This window comes from Rana temporaria, chromosome 8 (genome assembly GCF_905171775.1).
Source record: "Rana temporaria chromosome 8, aRanTem1.1, whole genome shotgun sequence".
Classification (NCBI taxonomy): domain Eukaryota; kingdom Metazoa; phylum Chordata; class Amphibia; order Anura; family Ranidae; genus Rana; species Rana temporaria.
The window spans coordinates 26,127,247-26,150,572 of NC_053496.1; the positions used below are offsets into that span (position 1 = coordinate 26,127,247).

A 23,326-nucleotide genomic window follows, 5' to 3' on the forward strand; every position below is an offset into this window, starting at 1 on the left:
GACAGGTTTCCAGCGGACAAATGTTTCTTAGCATGCTAAGAAACATGTCCGCTGGAAGCCTGTCCGTCGGACATGTTCGGTCGTCTGTATGACTCACCGGACATGTCCGCTCGGCCGAAAGCCCTCGCATGCGTCGAAGTGTTTTGACGCATGCGTGGAAGCATTGACCTTCCAGAGTCGCGCACGTCGTCGCGGCCACGTCACCGCGTATCCTGTCCGCGGGAAATTTGGTCTGATGGTGTGTACAGCGGACCGTTTTCATCGGACAGGTCCCATCGTGTGTACGAGGCCTTATACAGCATTTGACAGTTTTAAATTTTTTTATTGTGGGTTTACTGACACTACGTGTATCGCTACAGTACCTATATATGATGAATCTGTACTTTAACCACTTCCCGACCTCCTCATGTACATATACGTCAGCAGAATGGCACGGACAGGCACATGTACATACCTATACGTTCTCTGCTAGACGTGGGTGGGGGGTCCGATTGGGACAGCTATTTGTTTTTAGCCGCTCCGTCGTGATCGCTCCCCAGAGCTGAAGAACGGGGAGAGCCGTGTGTAAACACAGCTTCCCCGTGCTTCACTGTGGCGGCGCATCGATCGGGTGATCCCCTTTATAGGGGAGATCCGATCGATGATTTCATTCCTACAGCCACACCCCCTACACTAGTAAACACACACACAGTGATCCCTAAATGTTACAGCGCCCCCTGTGTTTAACTCCCAAACTGCAACTGTCATTTTCACAATAAAGAATGCAATTTAAATGCATTTATTGCTGTGAAAATGACAATGGTCGCAAAAATGTGTCAAAATTGTCCGAAGTGTCCGCCATAATGTCGCAGTCACGAAAAAAATCGCTGATCGCCGCCATTAGTAGTAAAAAAAAATTAAAAAAATAAAAATGCAAAAAAAATATCCCCTATTTTGCAAACGCTATAAATTTTGCGCAAACCAACCGGTAAACGATTATTGCGTTTTTTTTTACCAAAAATAGGTAGAAGAATACGTATCGGCCTAAACTGAGGAAAAACAAAATGTATATGTTTTTGGAGGATATTTATTACAGCAAAAAGTAAAAAATATTGCATTTTTTTCAAAATTGTCGCTCTATTTTTGTTTATAGCGCAAAAAATTAAAACCGCAGAGGTGATCAAATACCACCAAAAGAAAGCTCTATTTGTGGGGAAAAAAGGACGCCAATTTTGTTTGGGAGCCACGTCGCACGACCGCGCAATTGTCTGTTAAAGCGACGCAGTCCCGAACTGTAAAAACCCCTTGGGTCTTTAGGCAGCAATATGGTCCGGGGCTTAAGTGGTTAAGGCAGACTACAGACTTGGATAGTTAGGAGGCACTTTTTAATGACGGAATTACATTTTCTGTCTTATTGGAAACAGTTTCTCTTGATGGTGCCCCACACAAGCTCTTGCTGTGTTCTGACTCAAATTATGTCTTAAATTGCTTATATTTCATAACACAATTTTTTTGTAATTCCTTAAGAGACTGCATAAACACATTAAAAGAAAAGAAAAAAAAACAACTGCTATACAACAAATGTTAAAACCCTTCAAATCAGATTGCTTTCTTTTATTTGAAGGTGAGTAAAATGCCTACACAAAGTTTGATTTTTTATTTTTTTGCAGCTTCATTGCAATATCATGAAGAGTGTGTGGGCGCGATTAGTAAACAGGGTTCTGTGAGGATACACCGATGGCAATCACAAAGGCAAAAAGAAAAACGAAGTTAACATTTTTCTTAGTAGGAATTACCAGTTTATTACCAACAAAAGACGGTAGTAGAGTAGGTAATTATACTAAGATGCACATCTTATCAAAGTTATATTTAAATATGTATAAAAATCTAATGAACTTGCCATTATTGGTTATAAGTTATTTGCCCTGGTCCTAAAAGGATTGTTTGTGCATATAGGTTTCTAATTTTTCATATTTTATATTGGAGATAGCACATGCTTTACCTCTTTATGAGTTCTTCTATATCTCATTTGATTTTGTGCCCTTTTCTTGTCCGTGTCAGAGTTTCTTTGTTCCTAGGCAACTGATTCCCCCCATCAGGATGAGGTAGTGCATGCCTTAGAGCTGGACAAATTAAAAAGCGATTCCAGGCAACAAGTGAAAGTATTTACTTGGCTACCAATGCTATCCAGTCAACAGCGCAACTATGCTAAAATACCCTGATCTAAGTCTGTGTAATGTTCTACGGGTTAAGCTCACACAGCTCCACCAAGACTCAGAAGTGCATCTTCTTGAGCCTGTACTGCAGAGGTAGGTAACCTTTCAGAGGTGGCGATCTACCTGAACAACAGGCCTGAACTAAATAAAATGGGAAACTTAAATCGGAAGTAAACCCATCCTTAAAGGGGTTGTAAAGGAAATATTTGTTTCATAATATAAGCATCCTTTACCTGCAGACATTCCTCTTTTCACTTCCTCATTGTTCGTTTTTGCTCAGAAGTTGCTCTATTTCTTCTCTGTTCTGTTCACTTCCTGCTTGTCTGATTGTTACTCACCACCGTGAAGGGAGGCTTTACTGCGGTGGTCAGTGATGTGCTGCCCCCCCCCCCTCTCCTGGGAACTACATCTGCGTGGCAGGACGCTCTCTACGTGGTAGAGACTTCAAGGAGGTGTGAATTACTGGGCGTGCCGCTGTAGTGTCACAGTTTGCTGTCTATCCTAGAATGCTGCGGAAGTCACGTGGCGGCCAACTGCGCATGCGCGATGCGTTCCAAACGCAAGTGCAATGCGTTCCAATGGATTTTCCACAGTACACACCAGCGAACCCGGCATTCAGGGCGACGTGGATTTAGAGGAAAGTGGCCAGTCGGTCTCACGTCCTAGCTTTGCTCGGACGGCTCGCTCCGCTCGCTTGGCCTCCTGGCTCTTTTTTTAACATCCTCCAATCCATCTGGATGTTAAGGAAAGAGCCTGGATGCCGACCAAGGTTTCACTGGTGTGCACTGAATCCATTGGAACGCATCGCGCATGCGCAGTTGGCCGCCACTTGACTTCCGGAGCATTCTAGGATAGGCAGCAAACTGTGACAATACACCGCAATGCATACTGGGAAATGTAGTTCTCACATGAAAGCTGCAAAGCAGGAAGTGAATGAGAGAACAGAAACTAGACCGCCGGAGGTGATATAGATGAAGGAATTTAATAGGTATTTACTCGTTTTTTAACATAATCATTACACTATTCTGTCTGTCTATCTTGCAGACATTCATTTTAGGCAAAACATTTTTTTCCTTTACAACTCCTTTAAAAAAAAAAAGTTTAATTTTAAGTTTAAGTGCCAGAAATGTAGCGCTCCTGTTGGTTGTGCTCTCAACTAAGGCGATTTTGTGTGGGTGATTTTCATGCAACTCTGCATATCACACATAGGGCAGCCCATTCACCTCAATGGGCTGCCCTATGAGCCTTTGTCACCCAAAAGAAGCTTCTGCTCCTTTATGGTCAAAAAACTTAAAGTGGAAATAAACCCATCCCACTGGTTGTGCTCCTAACCAAACTGTCAAATCATCCAATGGCTGGTGTCATAACTGATCACATGTGCAGCACCACAGCAGTTGTAGATTAAATAGAGGCAAAGATGGCAGCTTCCTTGGCTAAAAGACGATAGGGGGGTTTACTTACACTTTAATAAATATAATAAAACAAATGTCATTGTAAAAAAATATAAACTTACACTACCTTAGAAGTGGACAGTGTCAGTCATTAGAGCAGTGGACAGTGCCAGTAGGGCAGTGGACTGTCTCAGTAGTTTTTTTTTATTTGTATGATTTTATTTTTTTACAATTTTATAATTGTTGTTTTTTTTACAATGATATTTTTTACATGTTTGCAATTTTTTAGGAGCACCGTTGGGGGGGCTTTGGTGAACTATCAGTTGTCCAAAAAAAGGGATGTCTACCAAAAAGGGACAGATAATCACCAATCCTTTTCTCTGCAGCCTCAATTGCACTAGACCAGTGATGGCGAACCTTGGCACCCCAGATGTTTTGGAACTACATTTCCCATGATGCTCGACTACACTGCAGAGTGCATGAGCATCATGGGAAATGTAGTTCCAAAACATCTGGGGTGCCAAGGTTCGCCATCACTGCACTAGACAGTGAATAAATGCAAAGTGCCCTGTGCTGAGCCACTTCCTGTTCAGCACAGTTTACTATGCTTCGGTTCTGAATTAACACAGTGAGCGATTGGTACCACCCCTCCTGTCTACGTTCTGGGCTTCAGCAAGGAAGGATCACAGTCTACCCGTCACCTACCTGCAATCAGCTGGTAGATCGCGATCAATGGGTTGCCAACCCCCCACTTTAACCGGTTAACGCCCACCGCATGTATATGTACGTCCACAGAATGGCACGTACAAGCACATGTACGTCCCCGCCTTTCCCGGGGTCGGGGGTCCGATCGGGACCCCCCCGGTACATGCGGCGGTCGGAAACCCACGTGGAGCGATCCGGGACGAGGCCACGACTATTCGTTTCTAGCCGCCCCCTCGCGATCGCTCCCCGGAGCTGAAGAACGGGGAGAGCCGTATGTAAACGGCTTCCCCGTGCTTCACTGTGGTGGCTGCATCGATCGTGTGATCTCTTTTATAGGGAGACTCGATCGATGACGTCAGACCTACAGCCACACCCCCCTACAGTTGTAAACACACACTAGGTGAACCCCAACTCCTACAGCGCCCCCTGTGGTTAACTCCCAAACTGCAACTGTCATTTTCACAATAAACAATGCAATTGAAATGCATTTTTTGCTGTGAAAATGACAATGGTCCCAAAAATGTGTCAAAATTGTCCGAAGTGTCCGCCATAATGTCGCAGTCACGAAAAAAATCGCTGATCGCCGCCATTAGTAGTAAAAAAAAATAAAAAAAAATAAAACTATCCCCCATTTTGTAAACGCTATAAATTTTGCGCAAACCAATCGATAAACGCTTATTGCGATTTTTTTTACCAAAAATAGGTAGAAGAATACGTATCGGCCTAAACTGAGGAAAAAATAAAAATATATATATGTTTTTGGGGGATATTTATTATAGCGAAAAGTAAAAAATATTGATTTTTTTTCAAAATTTTCGCTATATTTTTGTTTATAGCGCAAAAAATAAAAACCGCAGAGGTGATCAAATACCACCAAAAGAAAGCTCTATTTGTGGGAAAAAAAGGACATCAATTTTGTTTGGGAGCCACGTCGCACGACCACGCAATTGTCTGTTAAAGTGACGCAGTGCCAAATCGCAAAACCTGGCCTGGGCCTTTAGCTGCATAAAGGTCCGGGGCTTAAGTGGTTAAATGAACCACCTCCTCAGCTCAGAAAGTGTTTTTAGTTGTGATGTGCAAGAGTCCTGTACCTCACCAATTACGGCTGCTAGGCAAATGATTATTAAGGGTTCCAAAAACGGTTAGGGGCAAAAGCAGTTTTGTTAGTCTGATCCTGGACCAGTGAGATTCACTGTGGGTCAGGCCCAACTCATCACTTTGCATTAACACACAAGACGTGCCAAGATGACCTCTCCAGCAATATTACCTTGTGTGGGAATATTGATTAAAAGGGACACTAAACAAAATCCTTATTCTTCAAAAATAATCCATACAGATCCACTACTTAATGGTCCGGTAATTAAATTTGAATGAAATTGTTCTTAATGCGTTTTTCGCCTCCTTATAATGTCCTCTGTGGGCTCCTGACCTTCTCCTTTTCCTCTGACCTCTGTTTGGAACAAGCATTGCACATTAGTTTTGGTTATATGCTCTGCTCTATGCACACTACAGATCCCATAGTACACAGGCCCTAGTCCATCTCGGGAGTGAGCAAGAGAGGGCGGCTATGTTCCTATACACAGTGGAACCATGGCGGAGACTGAGAGTTTGGCGACCGAGCATTAGAAGGAACCTTTTTCAACTTAAGAATACAGTACATACTTGAACATACATTTTTATTAACCACTTAAGGACCCCTTCACACTCATATACGTCGGCAGAATGGCACGGCTGGGCACATCAACGTATATGTACGTTGCCCTTTATGCCCAGCCGTGGGGTCGCGGGCGCACTCCCGCAACCCAGTCCGAAGCTCCGTGACCGCAGGCCCGATCGCCGCTGGAGTTCCGCGATCGGTCCCCGGAGCTGAAGAACGGGGAGAGCTGTGTGTAAACACATCTTCCCCGTTCTTCACTGTGGCGGCGTCATCGATCGTGTGATCCCTTTTATAGGGGGACACAATCGATGACATCACACCTACAGCCACACCCCCCTACAGTTGTAAACCCATATTAGGTCACACAACTCCTTCAGCGCCCCCTTGTGGTTAACTCCCAAACTGCAACTGTCATTTTCACAGTAAACAATGTATTTTTTGCTGTGAAAATGACAATGGTCCCAAAAATGTGTCAAAATTGTCCGAAGTGTCCGCCATAATGTCGCAGTCATGAAAAAAATTGCTGATCATCGCCATTAGTAGTAAACATTTTTTTTTATAAAAATGCAATAAAACTATCCCCTATTTTGTAAACGCTATAAATTTTGCGCAAACCAACCGGTAAACGCTTATTGCGATTTTTTTTACCAAAAATAGGTAGAAGAAGAATACGTATCGGCCTAAACTGAGGAAAAATAATGTTTTTTTATATATTTTTGGGGGATATTTATTATAGCAAAAAGTAAAAAATATTGAATTTTTTTCAAAATTGTCGCTCTATTTTTGTTTATAGCGCAAAAAATAAAAACCGCAGAGGTGATCAAATACCACCAAAAGAAAGCTCTATTTGTGGGGAAAAAAGGACGCCAATTTTGTTTGGAAGCCACGTCGCACGACCGCGCAATTGTCTGTTAAAGCGACGCAGTGCCGAATCGCAAAACCTGGCCGGGTCCTTTAGCTGCATTTTGGTCCGGGTCTTAAGTGGTTGAAAAAATAACATTGTTTGGTGTCACTAGGCAGCTACTTTAGCATGTCCTAAGGGCTATGGCACTTGAATTGGGCCCAGTTTATTTTACAACTTATTACAACTCATTCTGGCAGAACATGTAAGGCAAGCTGGAGAAAGGAGCAAAACGTCATTTAGGTAAGAGCTCCAAGACTGCAGGAAGTAGTAATAAATTCATCCCTGGAATGTATCGTTTTATTAATCACGTTGCATTTCAGCTTCATTTACTTAACAGTATGTATACTGAAAAAAGTTATTTTAGCACCTTTGAAACGTATGAAAATAACATAGTATAAGCTGGAATTCCTATTTGATGATCCCTTCCTTGTAACACTCGGTAGAACACAATGTGAATGATGAGGGATTTTGGCATTAACATCCATGCTATAGGTGACAGAATTTTGCCTGTACAGAGTTTTAGCACAATGAGCACTCCAGGCTGCAAAGGGTTAAAAAGATTCTAGGAGGGAAAAAAATGTATTTCTGGTCCACTGCAAGAACACTGGAGCTTAATAATTTTCTACAGAGTCCTTGGATTAGAGAGCTTTATTAAAATTACTTTGCTCCTGCAAAAGACAATAAAATAAATGAATATAAAGCGTATCCAGCAGTAAAGGTTAGGCTATTGGCGTGAACTAAACTCAAGGGTATGAAAGCAAAACCGGTGGAAGAGATGAATATGGCTTTATTTCCCCACTGAAGGCAATCCGCCCGTCCTGTGACTTACAGCTATATTACATGCACTGTACCCACAGCCCCTACCAGCCATATTGTGTACAGCCTGGGCACACAGCCGTAGTTTAACCATCAAACGCCAGTTTTTCCCCTTGGCAATTACAATCATAGATCCCTGTTCTAAATTTCTAATAATCTCATTAAAAATGAATCTAAAGCTTTTGTAATTCTCATTCTTAAAGCGGAAGTAAACCCATCCATAAAACATTTGGTAGGAATGATTACCAACTGTGGGGGATGTGCTTTGACTGGGAAAATTTTGCTTAGCAGGAACACAGGATCAGCACATTCCCCTCTCACCGAACAGGGGTCTGCCTTGTTTACATAGGCAGACCGCCGTTCTGCCTTTCTCCTGAAAGATCAGCAGGACCTGCCGATTGGCTCCCGCTGTGTCCAACCACAGTGGAAGCAGGTTTGCTGGCAGCGCGAGCGCGGCCCAGACCCAAAAGTGCCAGATCATGTACTAGGTATATGATCCAGCTCAGAGCAGCCGCAGAAAATCTACGGTGTTCGGTCTGCAACTGGTTAAATACACATTACATGAAAAAAAATGTTTTTATTATATATACAATGTATATTATATATAAATATATATATATCCTTTAAGCTAACACCCAAGTTACTAGAACCACCGTCTGAACCACAAACTGCTTACATTTACTGTGTAGGTGTATATTCTGGAGCCACATTTCATGGTAATACTGCATGAAGAGAGATTACTGCTCTGATTTATCTTTCTTTCACTATGAATTTTGCAGAGCGTTCAACCGCCACTCCTGTGCTTGGTAACACCTAACTTATGACCAACATACCCGGAAGTCTGGGCAGCATGGTACCCAGTCATGCTTAGCTGTAATCAAGAATGCAGACTGGGCTGGGGCAGCCTTTTTTACCGGGCATAAGACAAGTAAAATTGAGTAAAAGCCAGAACTGCACAACTGGTTCACGATCAGTGACTCAAAGCACTACAATCCAAAGATAAGCATGACACTCAGAAAGTTAAGACAGTAACAGTATGCCATCCATTTCTCTTAGTACAGGTTTCCTTTGCATGTTTGGCAAGAGCTCTTTACTTATTGTTGGCTTAAAGGGTCACTAAAGGAAAAAATTTTTTTGCTGAAATGACTGTTTACAGGGTATAGAGACATAAACGTTAACTGATTCCTTTTAAAAATGATTAAAAATAGATTAAATTCAATCATATAATGTGCCTCTAGTTTCACTTTCGTTTTTAAACTGGTTTCATGTTTCTGTGAAGTAAAGAGACCCACAGAACAAAAACAAACAAATCCAGGGCAGTGTTTTGTTTTTAAAATGAATCTGATTGGTTCTGAGGAGTTTTAGACACACAGCTTGGACCACAGTGAAAAGCTCCCATGAGTATTTTCATAAGGAGCCAGACAAGCAGGAAGTGTGGAGATCAGAGCAGAATTACAGCAACTTCAAAGCAAAAACGAACAATGAGGACATGAAACCAGGACTGCAGTAAGGTAAAGGAAGCCATTTAGCTAAAAAAATAATTTCCTTTAGTGATCCTAAAATTTTCGTCTTCAGAATTCTCAAAGTTTAAAAATGGCTCCTTTCAGTGTTAACATAAAAAATTAGTATTTTTTATGACAAATTTACTGATAGCGGATAAAACATTTAATGGTACATTCTAAATGATTTTCCAGGTTACGATCCCGCATTTCTTTTTTCATATAAACAAGGATATGATTTAGTTTACATCTGAACACATTTGCACAATGGAGAGCTACTTTGTTATTCCTAATTACTGTCCCTCATGAAAAGGGAGTATTTGTGCGCCACGTTAACTCCATCCTGCAGTGATTTCATGTCCGGTAAACCATTAGTTCTCCGCATATTACAGGCGGTTCAATTCCATTTTCAATGACAAATAACTGCATCGTTTACTCTTTCGCGTGAAAACGATCCCAAGCTGCACATTTTATTGGCTGAGGGAAATTGGCATATTTTATATTGGTAGTAAAAAAAAAAAAAAACATAAAATTGCACTGACATGTTCAGCCAGCGCGGAGTTTAACTACAGAGAAGGAAAAAAGCGAGAAGACGGAATGTTACAGGAAATGTGTTCACTTATTACCTTGCCTTTATCAAAGAAATGGATAATCTCTTGGTAGAGCTGATCTTTTAATTGTCCTTGTGTAGATGCATGGTAACCATCCCGCTGGGTAAGATGTGCCGCACAAGCTTCTTCAGACCACTTGTGGAGGATGACCAGGTGAAGAGGACAGGACAACGAGTAGGAAAAAAAAAAAGAAAAAAAAGACAGGTTATAAGTCTGTGTCCTACACTGGACAGCAAAGTTTCTAAAGGAACCCAAAGACATGATGATACTTGCAATCATAGAAAATCTGTTTTACACCTACTGTATTTTTCGCTCCATAAGACGCACTTTTTTCCTCCACCAAAAAATGGGGGAAAATGTCTGTGCTTCTTACGAAGCGAATACTGATCAGCCCCCCCCCCCTCCCATGTTACAATACTGGGCGGTCGTCTCCCGCGAGTGCCAAGCGATCTCCTGGCTAGGCCTGTTGCTCACAGAAGACAGAGCAGCCCCAGCGGCCAAATGGACTATGGCCACTCCGGCTGCTTTGTCTTCCGTCTGAGTGACAGGCGGATGTGATGACATCCTCTCCAGTCGTCAGGCACAGGTATGGCTGCATTTCATGGACACAGGTCAGGGGCATTTCACAGGCACGGGTATGGGTGCATTGTATGGGCACAGGTCAAGGGGGCATTTCACAGGCACGGGTATGGCGGCATTTCACAGGCACAGGTCAGGCGGCATTTCACAGGCACAGGTCAGGCGGCATTTCACAGGCACAGGTCAGGCGGCATTTCACAGGCACAGGTCAGGCGGCATTTCACAGGCACAGGTCAGGCGGCATTTCACAGGCACAGGTGTGGGTGCATTGTATGGGCACAGGTCAAGGGGGCATTTCACAGGCACGGGTATGGCTGCATTTCATGGGCACTGCTAAATATTTTAGTACACCATTTGGTTCAGAATATTTTTTTTCTAGTTTTCCTCTAAAACCTAGGTGCGTCTTATGAAGCGAAAAATGTGATAATTGCTGCAAGTATGGGTTTCTTCCAGGGTTCCAACCCAGTCGTTACCCACTGTGCACACAGGATACAAAATCGAATCTCATGGAAATACAAAACGACAGCCTATGTCAATGCTCAGCTGAGGTGCCTGTCAGTCTGCCAAGTACAACTTGAAATGAGAGTGTCAGCACATGGCCACAAATCCTTCACAAAATGTAATTAGGTAAAGGCTTATTTTACTAAAAGCTAAAAAAAATTGGGGATAAAGTAAGGGAGGGTTATACCCTCTGTCAGTTTTTTGCCATCTCATCCCATCCCATCTTCACCTCCTGTCCCATAGTCAAATCAAGAGGAAATCCTGGGGTGTTACCATAACTAGTGTCCCCATTAGATTTCCCTCTATTACTGCTCTGATGTTAGGGTGTGAATCACAGCTGGGATGTCACACTTCCTGTAGCGGGAACTTGCAGTGTCGCAGGCGATTTTGTGTGGGTGATTTTCATGCAACTCTGCATGTCACGCATAGGGCAGCCCATTCACCCCAATGGGCTGCCCTATGAGCCTTTGTGACCCAAAATAAGCTTCTGCTCCTTTATGGTCAAAAAACTTAAAGCGTAAATAAACCCATCCATAAAACAGTTTAATTTCTAGCACGTGCCGGAAATGTGACACTCCCATTGGTTGTGCTCTCAACCAATCTGTCAAACCATCCAATGGCTGGTGTCATAACTGATCACATGTTCAGCATCATGGCAGTTGTAGATTAAACAGAGGCAAAGATGGCAGCTTCCTTGGCTGAAAACGATGGGAGGGTTTACTTCCACTTTAATACGTTTTAGAATGAATGACACTCAAATGTGTATTGTGCGTTTTTCAGTGATTGCCATGCAAGTTGGAATCGTGGGCAGAACTGGGACGATTCCAAATTGCCAAGTGTGAATGGGGCTTAACACATATGCGTTGGAACGTGCTAAAACTTGCTTCATTAAAGGTAATGTTGTAGATAGAACCTGTTCTCATCAGTGTGGTGCACTGCAGTATGTTTCTGAAAACAGCTCAGGTTACTTTTTTGTCCACTTTCATGCATTTTGAGTCATGCTAATGCAGTGGTTCTCAACCTGGGGGTCGAATGACAATTTGCCAGTGGTCCCCGAATCCTTGGCTGTTCCTGAAGCCCGCACCACTCTCCCAGGCTTCTCGTGGCCTCCCAGCAGTGCTGTCCCTGGAGCCCGCGGCCACCCACTCAGCCTCTTCGCAGCTGCCCATTCAGTTCATGGCATGGCTGGGGTGGGGGGGCAGAGACTAGAGGTCAGCTGACTGGTATGGAATGTGAAGTGGGAGGGGCTGGAGGAGACTATCTCCTGATTTCGGCCAAGGTGTCACTGCTGCGAGACACCGCAAAGTCAGAGACACAGTGAATAACACTACCTGCGATTATAGTTGCCATTAAAAGTCCCCACTACAGTTCTCAGATCAGCAGATGACCTTTATCAAGAGCACCTAAGTTGGCTGATCAGAACTCCCCCAGTTCTGCCACTGATCCCACCCCCCACCAGCACTGCCATTCCCCCAATAGGGAGTTAGAGAAGGAATAAAAATAGAGAATACATGGAAGTGAGAGGAATAGAGGGGGAGGAACAAAGAAAAATGGAGAGAAAGAATAAGAGAACAAGAAAGGTGGCTAGAGAGGGGTGGGGGGGGGGCACATAAAATTAGGATAGAGAGAGACAAAAGGGAAAGAAAGGAGAACAAAGAGAGAGTGGTACATCGTAAAATGTACCACAAGGGATTTTAATACTGTACGGGTGGAAGGGACACGGGGAACGATATATGTCCGTGGGTTAGGGGCGGAAACTACTTGCCTTACCTTGGGTGCTGACAAACCACACTATGATTTTTTTTTTATTGTTAGGGGTCCCCACAACTTGGGAAATTTTATCAAGGGGTCACAGCACTAGAAAGGTTGAGAACCACTGGGCTAATGCATGAATGCACATTTTTTTTTTTTTATTGGCCAATATGTAAAACGCATGTGCATGAACGTACAATAAAAACACGTGTTGATTCACATGCAAAATGTATCAACTTGCATTGAAAAACACATAACGGAGAGGTGGGTACATAGCCTTAAAGTGATGATTTACACTGTATCACCTTTTTATGTTAAATGGTTTCATTGTGTCCATTCTGACAACCTGGCTGTGCGTTTGTCTGCTGTGTTTATACTGGATGGTTTTATTCACTTGTTTTTTATATTTATGCAGCCGACGATTAAATGGTTAATTACTTCTCCCATCTTGAATGTCGATGGATCTATTTAAAGAAGATTTGTGGCAACAACCATATTCTGTTACTAGGACTGCATGGGCTGAAATGCATTAGCAGTGTTGATTCTGGATGTAGGTCTTTTTAATCTATAAAAGGTTTGTGAAGGATCCTTGGCCAAGTGTGGCACTCTCATCTTAGAAGAAAATGAACCCGGCATTGAAAATTTGACGATGTGGAGCTGTGGAGAGGCAACTACACCATCACACTATGATCAGGTTATGTTCACCTTTTAAAACATTATTCAATATCCATTCTCTGTCATTAGAGAAGCATGCAAATTGCCATTTTTGGCTGCTTTTTGAAAATGCTAGATGCCTGGCTGTGAGACTAGTTTTTAGTCACAGAATAAGCATGTTTAAAATTAGTGTCAGAATTCATTATCTCTACATTAGATCTAGGTCACAGACTATGTAGGCTAAGCTTCAGTAGGACTATGATTCTCAAAATTCGAGTCCACCAATTGCAGCCATCGTTATTCCCTCATGACAGAAGCCCATGAAAGAGAACCCAACATCGCCTGAAAAGCGTCTAAAGCCTTGTACACACAATTGTTTTTTCGGCGGACAAATTGTAGGACTTTAGTCCGAAGGGCGTTGGCCAGGAACTTGTCTTGCATACAAACGGCAAAGGATTGTTGGCCAACAAACATGAAACGACATGGTTTTTCAGCTCTTTAGCGCCACCTTTTGGGCAACTTCTACTAATGTTGTGTTATGGTGAGCATTGCTTTTTGAAAGCATGCTACCCAACTTTTGTACGTGGAAAATCTGTCAATTGTCCAATGGAGCATACAAAACGGTCGGATTTTCCACCAACAGCCTGCCAGCACACAATTCCCGTCGAAAAATCCGATCGCTTACAGCAGCTATTCCCTGGAACCCTAGGGTACTGCATATGTTGCTAGGGTTTCCTTGAACTGTAACTGACTGATCTTTCATCTGATGGTGCCTGTAAAGTTCTGGATCCAACACTACTTGGCAGATCTTTTGTAGCCGTCTGTAAAGGTGGCATTCTAATTACCACTGTAAGGAGGGCATTCTTCGTGCTGACTACCAATACAAGAGACATTCTTTCCACTGACCCCATATCAGTTTTAGTAAGAGTTCCCTGAGACCTAAAAAATGCTTCAAGGGGTTCAAAAGGTTGAGAAAGGCAACACATTGAGCAACACACTATGGAATCTACAAGTACTGGTTTTCCAACTGACCCGTGTCTATATAAGGCCTCTTCGATTCTAGGTGCAGGCAAAGGTCTCAACATCACTGCAAGTCAAAATGATGACCCTCCCTTTCCCACCATCTGAATCCCAAAGTGTCAAATGTCTCTACTTTCCAGTGAAGTTTTCTCTTTTAACAGCTAAACCTTGAATGTTTTAAATTTCTCTACAACTAGAAAAAAATATTTGTGCTAGAGTTTTACGTCAGCTGAACTGGAGCGTCACCATCAACGATTTTGCGCACTGAGCAGCTACTACAACTAGCTAGAGTTAATCTACAGTAGGTAACAAGTCAAACCTTGTAAATTAAAGAGGATCTTCTAAATATATATACAATGACGTTAAAACCAAAGGCCCGGATTCACGTAGAATCGTGTATCTTTGTGCGGGCGTAACGTATCCTATTTACGTTACGCCTCCGCAACTTTGACAGGCAAGTGCCGTATTCTCAAACCAAAGTTGCGGCGGCGTAGCGTAAATAGGCCGGCGTAAGCCCGCCTAATTCAAATGTGGTAGATGTGGGAGTGTGTTATGTAAATTTACTGTGACCCCATGTAAATTACGCTTTTTACGAACGACGCATGCGCCGTCCGTGAAAGTATCCCAGTGCGCATGCTCCAAATTAACCCGCAAGAAGCCAATGCTTTCGTGAGCGTAAATGACGCCCAGCCCTATTCTCGAACGACTTACGCAAACAACGTAAAATTTTCAAAATTCAACGCGGGAACGACGTCCATACTTAACATTGGTACGCCTCATCTACGCTTCATATAGCAGGGGTAACTTTACGCCGGGAAAAGCCTAACGTAAACGGCGTATCTGTACTGCGTCGGCCTGGCGTACGTTCGTGAATTGGCGTATCTAGTTGATTTACATATTTCTAGGTGTAAATCAGTGTACACGCCCCTAGCGGCCAGCGTAAATATGCAGTTAAGATACGACGGCGTAAGAGACTTACAGCGGTTGGATCCAATACAAATCTATGCGTAACTGATTTTAAGAATCAGGCGCATAGATACGACGGCTCGGACTCAGAGTTACGACGGCGTATCTGGAGATACGCCGGCGTAACTTGTACGTGAATCTGGGCCAAAGTCTGTAACTCATTTCTAATTTTGAAAGTTATTTCCTGCTCCACATATGGCCTGCATACCCCTGGGTGTAAACTACAAATTCTGGAGCTGCCATATTTAAATAGATTCAGACTGCATATTGCTTACAACTTGGTTTTTATCTGACTCTCATTATGTCTCATGAGGCTGCAGATACAAAAAAGATCTGTTCAGCCAGCATTGAGGAGAGAGAATGCAGACATAGTCATCACATTACACATATTAGAAAGTTTAGCTTGCCTTACTGGTTCAGCGCTTAATAAAGTTGTATTCACAGCATGCAAAGAGAGGGACAGGATTCTTTACACCAATATAAATAATATATAGTAAAAGCAATGGTTTTACAATATTTTTCTTTTACTTTACAAAGTTGAGTGTACAATACAAATCATACTGCTAAAGTGATTTTATAGCTAAGTGTTGTTAGAGGGTGGATGAGTTACAATCCCTATCAGGTTTTTATGCTGGACAGATTACTCCTCTCTGTATATATAGGTGACTAGTTTTAGCTGGAACAAAAGTAAAGAAAAATCTAATCCAGTTGTCACCGGGACAGGAATAGAGGGGAAATCCTTCAATGGGGCACCTGTCTAAAGCCTCATACACACGATCGGATTTCCATCGGACAAAACCGTGGATTTTTGTCCAAAGGGCGTTGGCCGTGAACTTGTTCTGCATACAGACGGCAGAACTTTTTTAGCCAACATTCACGAAACTACATGTTTTTTCTGCTCTTTAGTGCCACCCTTTGGGCAACTTCTGCTAATGTTGTCTGATGGTTAGCATTGATTCAGAGCATGCATTTTTGTACTTTGGAGTTTAGTTCGATGGACTTGTGTACACACGATCGGATAATCAGACGGAACACATTTGTTGTCGGACAATTAGAGAGCATGACCATGTCAAAAATTCGGACAACAATTGTCCGATGGAGCATCTGACAAAACCCGTCCATCACGCAATTGTTGTCAGAATATCCGATCGTGTGTACGGGCCTCAAGAGGGGCAATTCCCCTCGCTTTGGAAACGCTTTTCTGTTGTGTCTCTGGGACGGGAAGTGAGGAGAAGCCTCCTCCAGTGGGACACACAACAAAGAAAAAACGTGTAGGAGTTTTAACAATTTCCTAGTCTATCCAAAACAAAAACAAAGTTCTAGTTTATGATGATATTTAAAATATCGTATTATAATGTCATTTTTTTCCCCCCCAGTCTGGCTTAAACTAGCAAAGAATGCACTCCAGCCAACATCGGGACATGCAAACCAAGCACTACCTGGCCTTTCAATAAATTAAATTTCATGTTTTTAATTTGATTTCCAGGGCAAAGCCAATGTGGAATCCAAGATTAGAGGGGGGTAAAACTTTAGATCAGTTTTACCCCAACAGTATCACACAGTACTGACACGCTAACATTCAACTCAAATCATAGAGAGCAGTCTCTTCCACATACCTTTAGCAGCTTGGCATGAAGCAGTAGTGTAAAGGCAGCCTCCGTATAGTTGTCACATTCTTTATGCAAGTCACACAGTTTGTACAAATACCTGAAAATAAAAACAAAGAGGACCAAACATGAACTCTGCCAGCAGGGTATAGTCCTAAAATGGGGGGCTGTAGAAAACATCATGAAGAAGCAAAATTATACCTAGCCTATGCTTTCACTTAATGTACTTTAAATGCTATGCTGTGTGGTACTCAACACTCACAAACTATTGCCTCATTTCCACTGAGCGGATCGGTTCGATACGCTATTTTGGGTGTTTCCATTATGAAAGTGTGCCATTAAACCGTACCGTACCGCACCATTCTGGGTCCTGCTTCAGATGTGGGGCCATAGAAAATGGAACGGTTCCATTAGGGCGGAGATACAATACATTCCACTGATTGGTGGACGCGCTAGGCATTTTTTCTAAACCCTGAATGGTCCCTGACGGTCCGATTTGCAGTGGAAATGCTCATGAGAATAGACCGGCCCCATTCTAACCGCTCCAAATTTACTGACCCGAACTGTTCCGTTCAGTGGAAACAAGGCAATAGTGTCTTTTCCATCATCATGACTGGCTGCAGTAACACCAGGCAGCCTACAGAAGTCTGAAATCGCAGATCATTCAATAAGTTATCTTTTGAAGTGACTGGCCTCAGGTAATATACAGAGATTAAACATAGGTTGTACCTGTTTATCTGAAGTCTTCTATTCTCTACATCTATTCAGATTCAGAATTTATAAAGCATACATTACACACTGAAGAGCACAGTGAGAAGCGCTCTGAGAGCAACACGGGAACTGAGCTGAGGTGGTTGGTAAGCTGGAGATCCCTCCCTTGTCAGGAAAACTTGTGACTCTTGCTGATAGCCCAGAGACAAAGCAGCAGACAGAAAATACACTTAGAGCCGGTTCACACAGGGGCGGCACGACTTCGGGGGCGACTCGGCCAGGCGACCTGAAGACGACTTCTAAGGCGACTTGCAAAATGACTTCTGTATAGAAGTCAATGCAAGTCACCCCGAGTCGCCCCCAAAGTCGTACAAGAACCTTTTTCTAAGTCGGAGCGACTTGCGTCGCTCCTATTAGAACGGTTCTATTCACTAGAATGGGACGCGACTTGTCAGGCGGCTGCGTCGCCTGACGAGTCGCCCCAGTGTGAACCGGGTCTAAGGGGTTGATTTACTAAAGGGAAATAGACAGTCCACTTTTCAAACTGCAGTTGAACCCTGCAAGTGCAGTTGCTCCAGAGCTTAGTAAATGAGGTATACTATCCTATACCATCTTCACTTTGCAAAGAATTTAAGGTTCTCAGTAGCTGCCTTACAGAGCCCAAAAAAAATGAAGTAAACAGATTTAAATTCTTCTTAACTGCATAATTTTATAATACCTAGATATTCTAGAAGTTACCCATATTTTGTGCAGTACTTTACTACACCAAGCTCATATAATAAATTACCCATAATTCCAGTAATCCGAGATCTCCCATAATGGCAGCCCTCCCCCTGTCCCCCAGTCCAACAGATAATGTCCAGTCATTGAGTTGATTAGATCATAACATGATTCAATTACTCTGCCTGCCCACTGGTGGTCCACTCCTGTACGGACTAAGTACATTTTCACATGCTTCAGTATAACTCAACTCGGCCTACTTGCCTGTCATTTTCTTGGTACGGGCACCCCCCTCTCTGTGCCAATTTTTTATGCCAGATCATGCGCCTTTAGCTCCAGCCTAATACCATCAGTGTATTCACTCTCACTCCCAATACCATCTTATGTTCATATATAAAACTTGCCAAAATGGTTTAGTCCACTTTACTGGCAGGGTTCGTAATGTAATGGCATCTTTGTGAGCAACCTAAAACCAGTCCTGAATGCATTTACTTGCATCCTATACCCTTTTATGTCTACATATAATTTGCCCCCACTTTGCCACTACATAAAAACCTAAAGCTGGGTACACAAGTTGAATTTCTTTCGAACGACCGTATGGAAATCCTCTTGCCATCATTGACTCAGCAAATTTTTGTTTGAAAGTCCTTAAAATTTCATCCAAATCTGCTATCGGAATGTACTTCCAGATGTATAAATCAGGTTTCATTACAATATGTATGATTTTTTTCCCCAAATTAAATCACGTTCAAATTTTTTAAAACCAAGGCTAGAAATGAATGTCAATTTGACCCCATTAACTATAAGAAAATGGAAAAAATATTCAAAATTTGATAATCTTCAAATGAAAATTTATATTTGTGTGTACCCAGTAATAAACCTTCCTTTGCTGGATCCTCAAACGCCAGTGCTCTATTTCCCTTCATTTAGCTTATCCATTGTTATTTTAGCCACTTTGCTCCAATTCTTTTTATCCCAAAGCCCAATCTAGTCCTTTCCATCTGTCAAGATACAAGACTTTGGGCAGCCTCCATTCATTCCCGGGACAGTTTAAGGTTTTGTTAAAGAAGCATGCATAAGAAAGCGGATTATGGAATATAATGACACTATTCTGGAGATAAGGACGGAGGAACATGATAACACTAGACTGAAACAGGGCTGGACTGGAACAAAAATTTGGCCCTGGACTTCATCCAGACTGGCCCACTTTAACAGGTCTCTCCCATGGCGGCCGGACAACTCCCGCACCCCCCCCCCGGCCACCCAAGCCCCTCTCCCCCTTCACTAGCCACTAGCAGTTCTACTTTATTAGAGTAGAATGGCTGGTACTGGTACTCTTATAGGCAGTACCAGTGGGGAAGATAGACATTATTTCACCCGGGGCACAGAATCAGTTCGGTGCCCCCCCTTATGGGACAAGATTAGGCAGAAGTGAGAAACTCCCAGGCCATAGCTGTTGAGTCAGCTGTCTGTCCCCTCCCCCATGCTCCTCTGTCGTCGTCCCCTGCTCCTCTGGTCCTCCCTCCCCCTGCTTCTCTGTCCACCCGTGTAGGAGGGAAAGGAGATGAGCGCTGCAGGAAGGGAGAGAGAGTGGAGAGGGGCGGCGGTCCGCTGTCACTGAAGCCGGCCCACTGAGCCATCGGCCCACCGGGAAACTCCCTGTAGTCCCAATGGCCAGTCCATCCCTGGACTGAAATACAGAACAAACAATCTGTAGAAGAAATTTCATTACATAAGAATTTTCTCGACCATTTTTGAGTGCTTGTAGCAGTTAAAAATTAGAAGCACGTAGTATTTTACGAGCTTGTAGCCTAGCCAGCAAGCTGAAGACATTTACAGGCATTTGCTCATGCATTTATATTCATTTTAATTTTATTGTTGTCCTTGGACAAATGGCTTACAAGTGATTATTCAAGTTTTAAGATGGCCATACAAGGTTGTGATTTTTTTATTTTATTTTTTTACAAACACTTGTTACTTGGGTCTGCAACATAATTTGTTGCATACAGAGTACCAGTGGTGTGCCTTTTACTATTAGGATAATGTTCAGTGAACTGGATTTGTTAATCGGTTCATATTTACAACCACTACGCTACTCCATGTCTCTACAACTGCATATATTTTTCTATGTAATGTGGGTGTTCTCATTACTCTTTTTATTAAATTCCTTTTAAAAACGATATAACACTATGTGGCTATCCACCTACATTGGGACTGTTTGATTCAGCTCTTCTTTTTTCACTTTGGTGGACATTATTTATCATTCATTTATTTTCATTCACTGTGTTATCATCAGCATTTGTGGTTTCACCATTTGATAGATATATATATATACATACCTTTTTTACGTGTAATATTTTGTCAATTGTCTTTGGCTGTGCTGGCTGCTTTTCATATATACACTTTATTTGAGTTACAGCGCTATATATATATATATATATATATATATATATATATATATATATATATATATATAAATTATATACCGTTTTTTGGCAGGATTAGTCATATATTCAAAATAAATGCAACCATTTCACAATTTCTGCCGGGGCATGCAAACTTTTGAGCACAACTGTACAGACATCTGTCAATCCATGTCCCTTTACCTGAGACAGTATACTTTACATGCTTGATCCTAATCACCTCGACAGCTACTCTCAGGCTCCATGCACATTAGCTTTTTTTAAGTGCCTATAAGCCTCCTTTTACTGCAAAAACGCCAGTAAAATGCCAATGCTCCTAAAGCGCTACTACAGAAAGCTATTTACCAGTGTTTTTCATCCAGTGATTTTTCCAGCGTTTTTTTTTAGCTTACAAGAAACGCTAGTGTGCATGGAGCCTCAGTGGTAGACATATCTGCTGCAAGGGATAATATGTTCTTGCACCTTCAGTGTACAAACAGCAGACTGCCAGTGTGTTTTCACAAAGCTGTGCTGATACTTATGCATTGGAGGCAGAGGACCTGGCTGTGCTGTCTGGCTGGAGTGTAAGGATCAGAAAGCAGGCAGTACAGAATTAAAACCTATTTAGCAAATTGACAAAAGATTCCAATTAATGGCAACCTCGGTTAAAGTAAATTAAAAACGAACTCCAATAATTTTTTTTCATTGTTTAGTGCAGGGTTTCTCAACTCCAGTCCTCAAGGCGCCCCAACAGGTCATGTTTTCAGGCTTTCCATTATGTTGCACATGTGATTTGATCAGTTTCACTGCCTTGTAATTACCACAGCTGTTTCATTTGAGGGAAATCCTGAAAACATGACCTGTTGGGGCGCCTTGAGAACTGGAGTTGAGAAACACTGGTTTAGTGTACTGGACAAGGGTCAGATTCTCTGTCACGTTATTATTGGGTGATTATTGTTCTCATTGTCTCTGCCAAGATGAATTCCCCTCACTTCCCGACCTGGTGATGGGGGGGCACCAAGGTAGTGGAGGAGACTGCTTCCTCTTGGTGACAAAAATAACAATAAAAAAAAGTCTAACTGCATTGGAGCGCCACAAACTGAAAACACTACTTAATTATTTTGTAATATTCAAAGCAAACTTTGTTTTGTTTACAAATCACTTTAACATACACCCCCTCCCCCATAGCATTTCTAGCTGTGGCCATCTTGAGTAAGGGCAGATGATTAATGTAGCATTTACTTCCTAGAATCTGCCCTTAGTTTAGGTATGCAGGCAGGAATGTTTAGCTAGGAAAGTCTCTCCTATCCTCCTCCAGATGAAATTAAAGGAGTTGTAAAGCTCTATACATTAATACCCGTGTGCAGCAGCCCCCCTAATACTTACCTGAGCCCCAACTCTGTCCACAAGTGTTTTGGCTGTCCAAGACTCTCCCTCCTGAATGGCTGAGACAGCAGCAGCGCCATTGGCTCCCGCTACTGTCAAAGTCAGCCAGCCAGCCAATCAAGAAAGATAAGGGGCGTGGAGAGTACTCCACATTTGCATGGGTTTAGTGTGTTGCCTTTGCCATTAATGAAGGAATTTTGGCTGGGCTTTATGTTTCTGTTATGCCCAGATATCTTCTCTTATCGTCCTATAGTTGGTATTTTCTGAAATATAACTTGAGTGCGGCAAATCTGATTTTGCACTCAGTTTTAACCTCCAGATATCACTGAGACAAAACTAGACACAGCTATTAGGAAACCAGATATAATGCAAATTTGCCCTACAGAGCAGGACATTTTAAATTTTACTATAAAAGTGACCCAAATATGTTCATCTGCATAGTAAAAGGAGGAAGGGTTTGTAGTTTACCTAAAAAATATAATAAAAGGACGTATACCTAAAGATAGCGATTAGCATACATTTCCATTGCAAGATATTGTAGATGGAATGGAAATGACATGCAGGCAGGACCGGGTGCAGAGATCTGGGTACCCACTCCTGCCCTATAGCCATATTTTGACACATGGTAGTGTCCATACAGACGCTGTGTGTGCATCCATTTCTGTTGGCTGCCCGCTCACAGCACCAAGTAAGATTTACATGCAGCAGACATCGGCTCAAATCAGAGGACGGGTCTGACCGCCCCTCTAAATGCGCACTAACTGTACAGAACATGCCAATTTATTTTGCGGATATAAAGACACACTAGATTTGCTTTCTTACATTAAAATGCTAAGCCATTTTATAATATAGATTTACATAACTATTATGAGATGAGGTTTTAATGCATTTTTTCAGTCTACTGTGAAAATCAAATAAAAAAAAGTAATAACAGCAACAATTTGCATTAGCTACTGTCAGCAAATGGAAGCTTAAAGAAGGTGTTGTAAAGTCAGAATGTTTTGCATGAAGATAAAAAGCCTTCTGTGTGCAGCAGCTGCCCCAGCACCCCTAATACTTACCCGAGCCCCATCTCTGTCCAGCGATGTCCACAAGTCTCACGGCCGTTCTAGACTCTCCCTCCTGATTGGCTTAGACACAGCAGCTGCGCCATTGGCTCCCGTTGCTATCAAAGTCAGTCAGCCAATCAGGATAGAGATAAGGTGGGGCCGGGTGGCAGCTCCATGTCTGAATGTGACTCAGTTTGGGTG

At 42.5% G+C, this 23,326-nt stretch overlaps 1 protein-coding gene across 2 annotated transcripts in view; it reads right to left on the bottom strand.

The window, feature by feature from the left end:
- Positions 1–23,326, bottom strand: part of DOCK1 (dedicator of cytokinesis 1) — a 529,562-nt gene that overhangs the window by 79,033 nt on the left and 427,203 nt on the right. For both annotated transcript variants that reach the window (XM_040361423.1, XM_040361424.1), the window contains exons 37-38: positions 16,867–16,957; positions 9,794–9,913 (exon numbers count right to left, since the gene is read on the bottom strand). In XM_040361423.1, the coding sequence (XP_040217357.1) occupies positions 9,794–9,913; positions 16,867–16,957 (211 nt within the window). The remainder of the gene's footprint in view (positions 1–9,793; positions 9,914–16,866; positions 16,958–23,326) is intronic.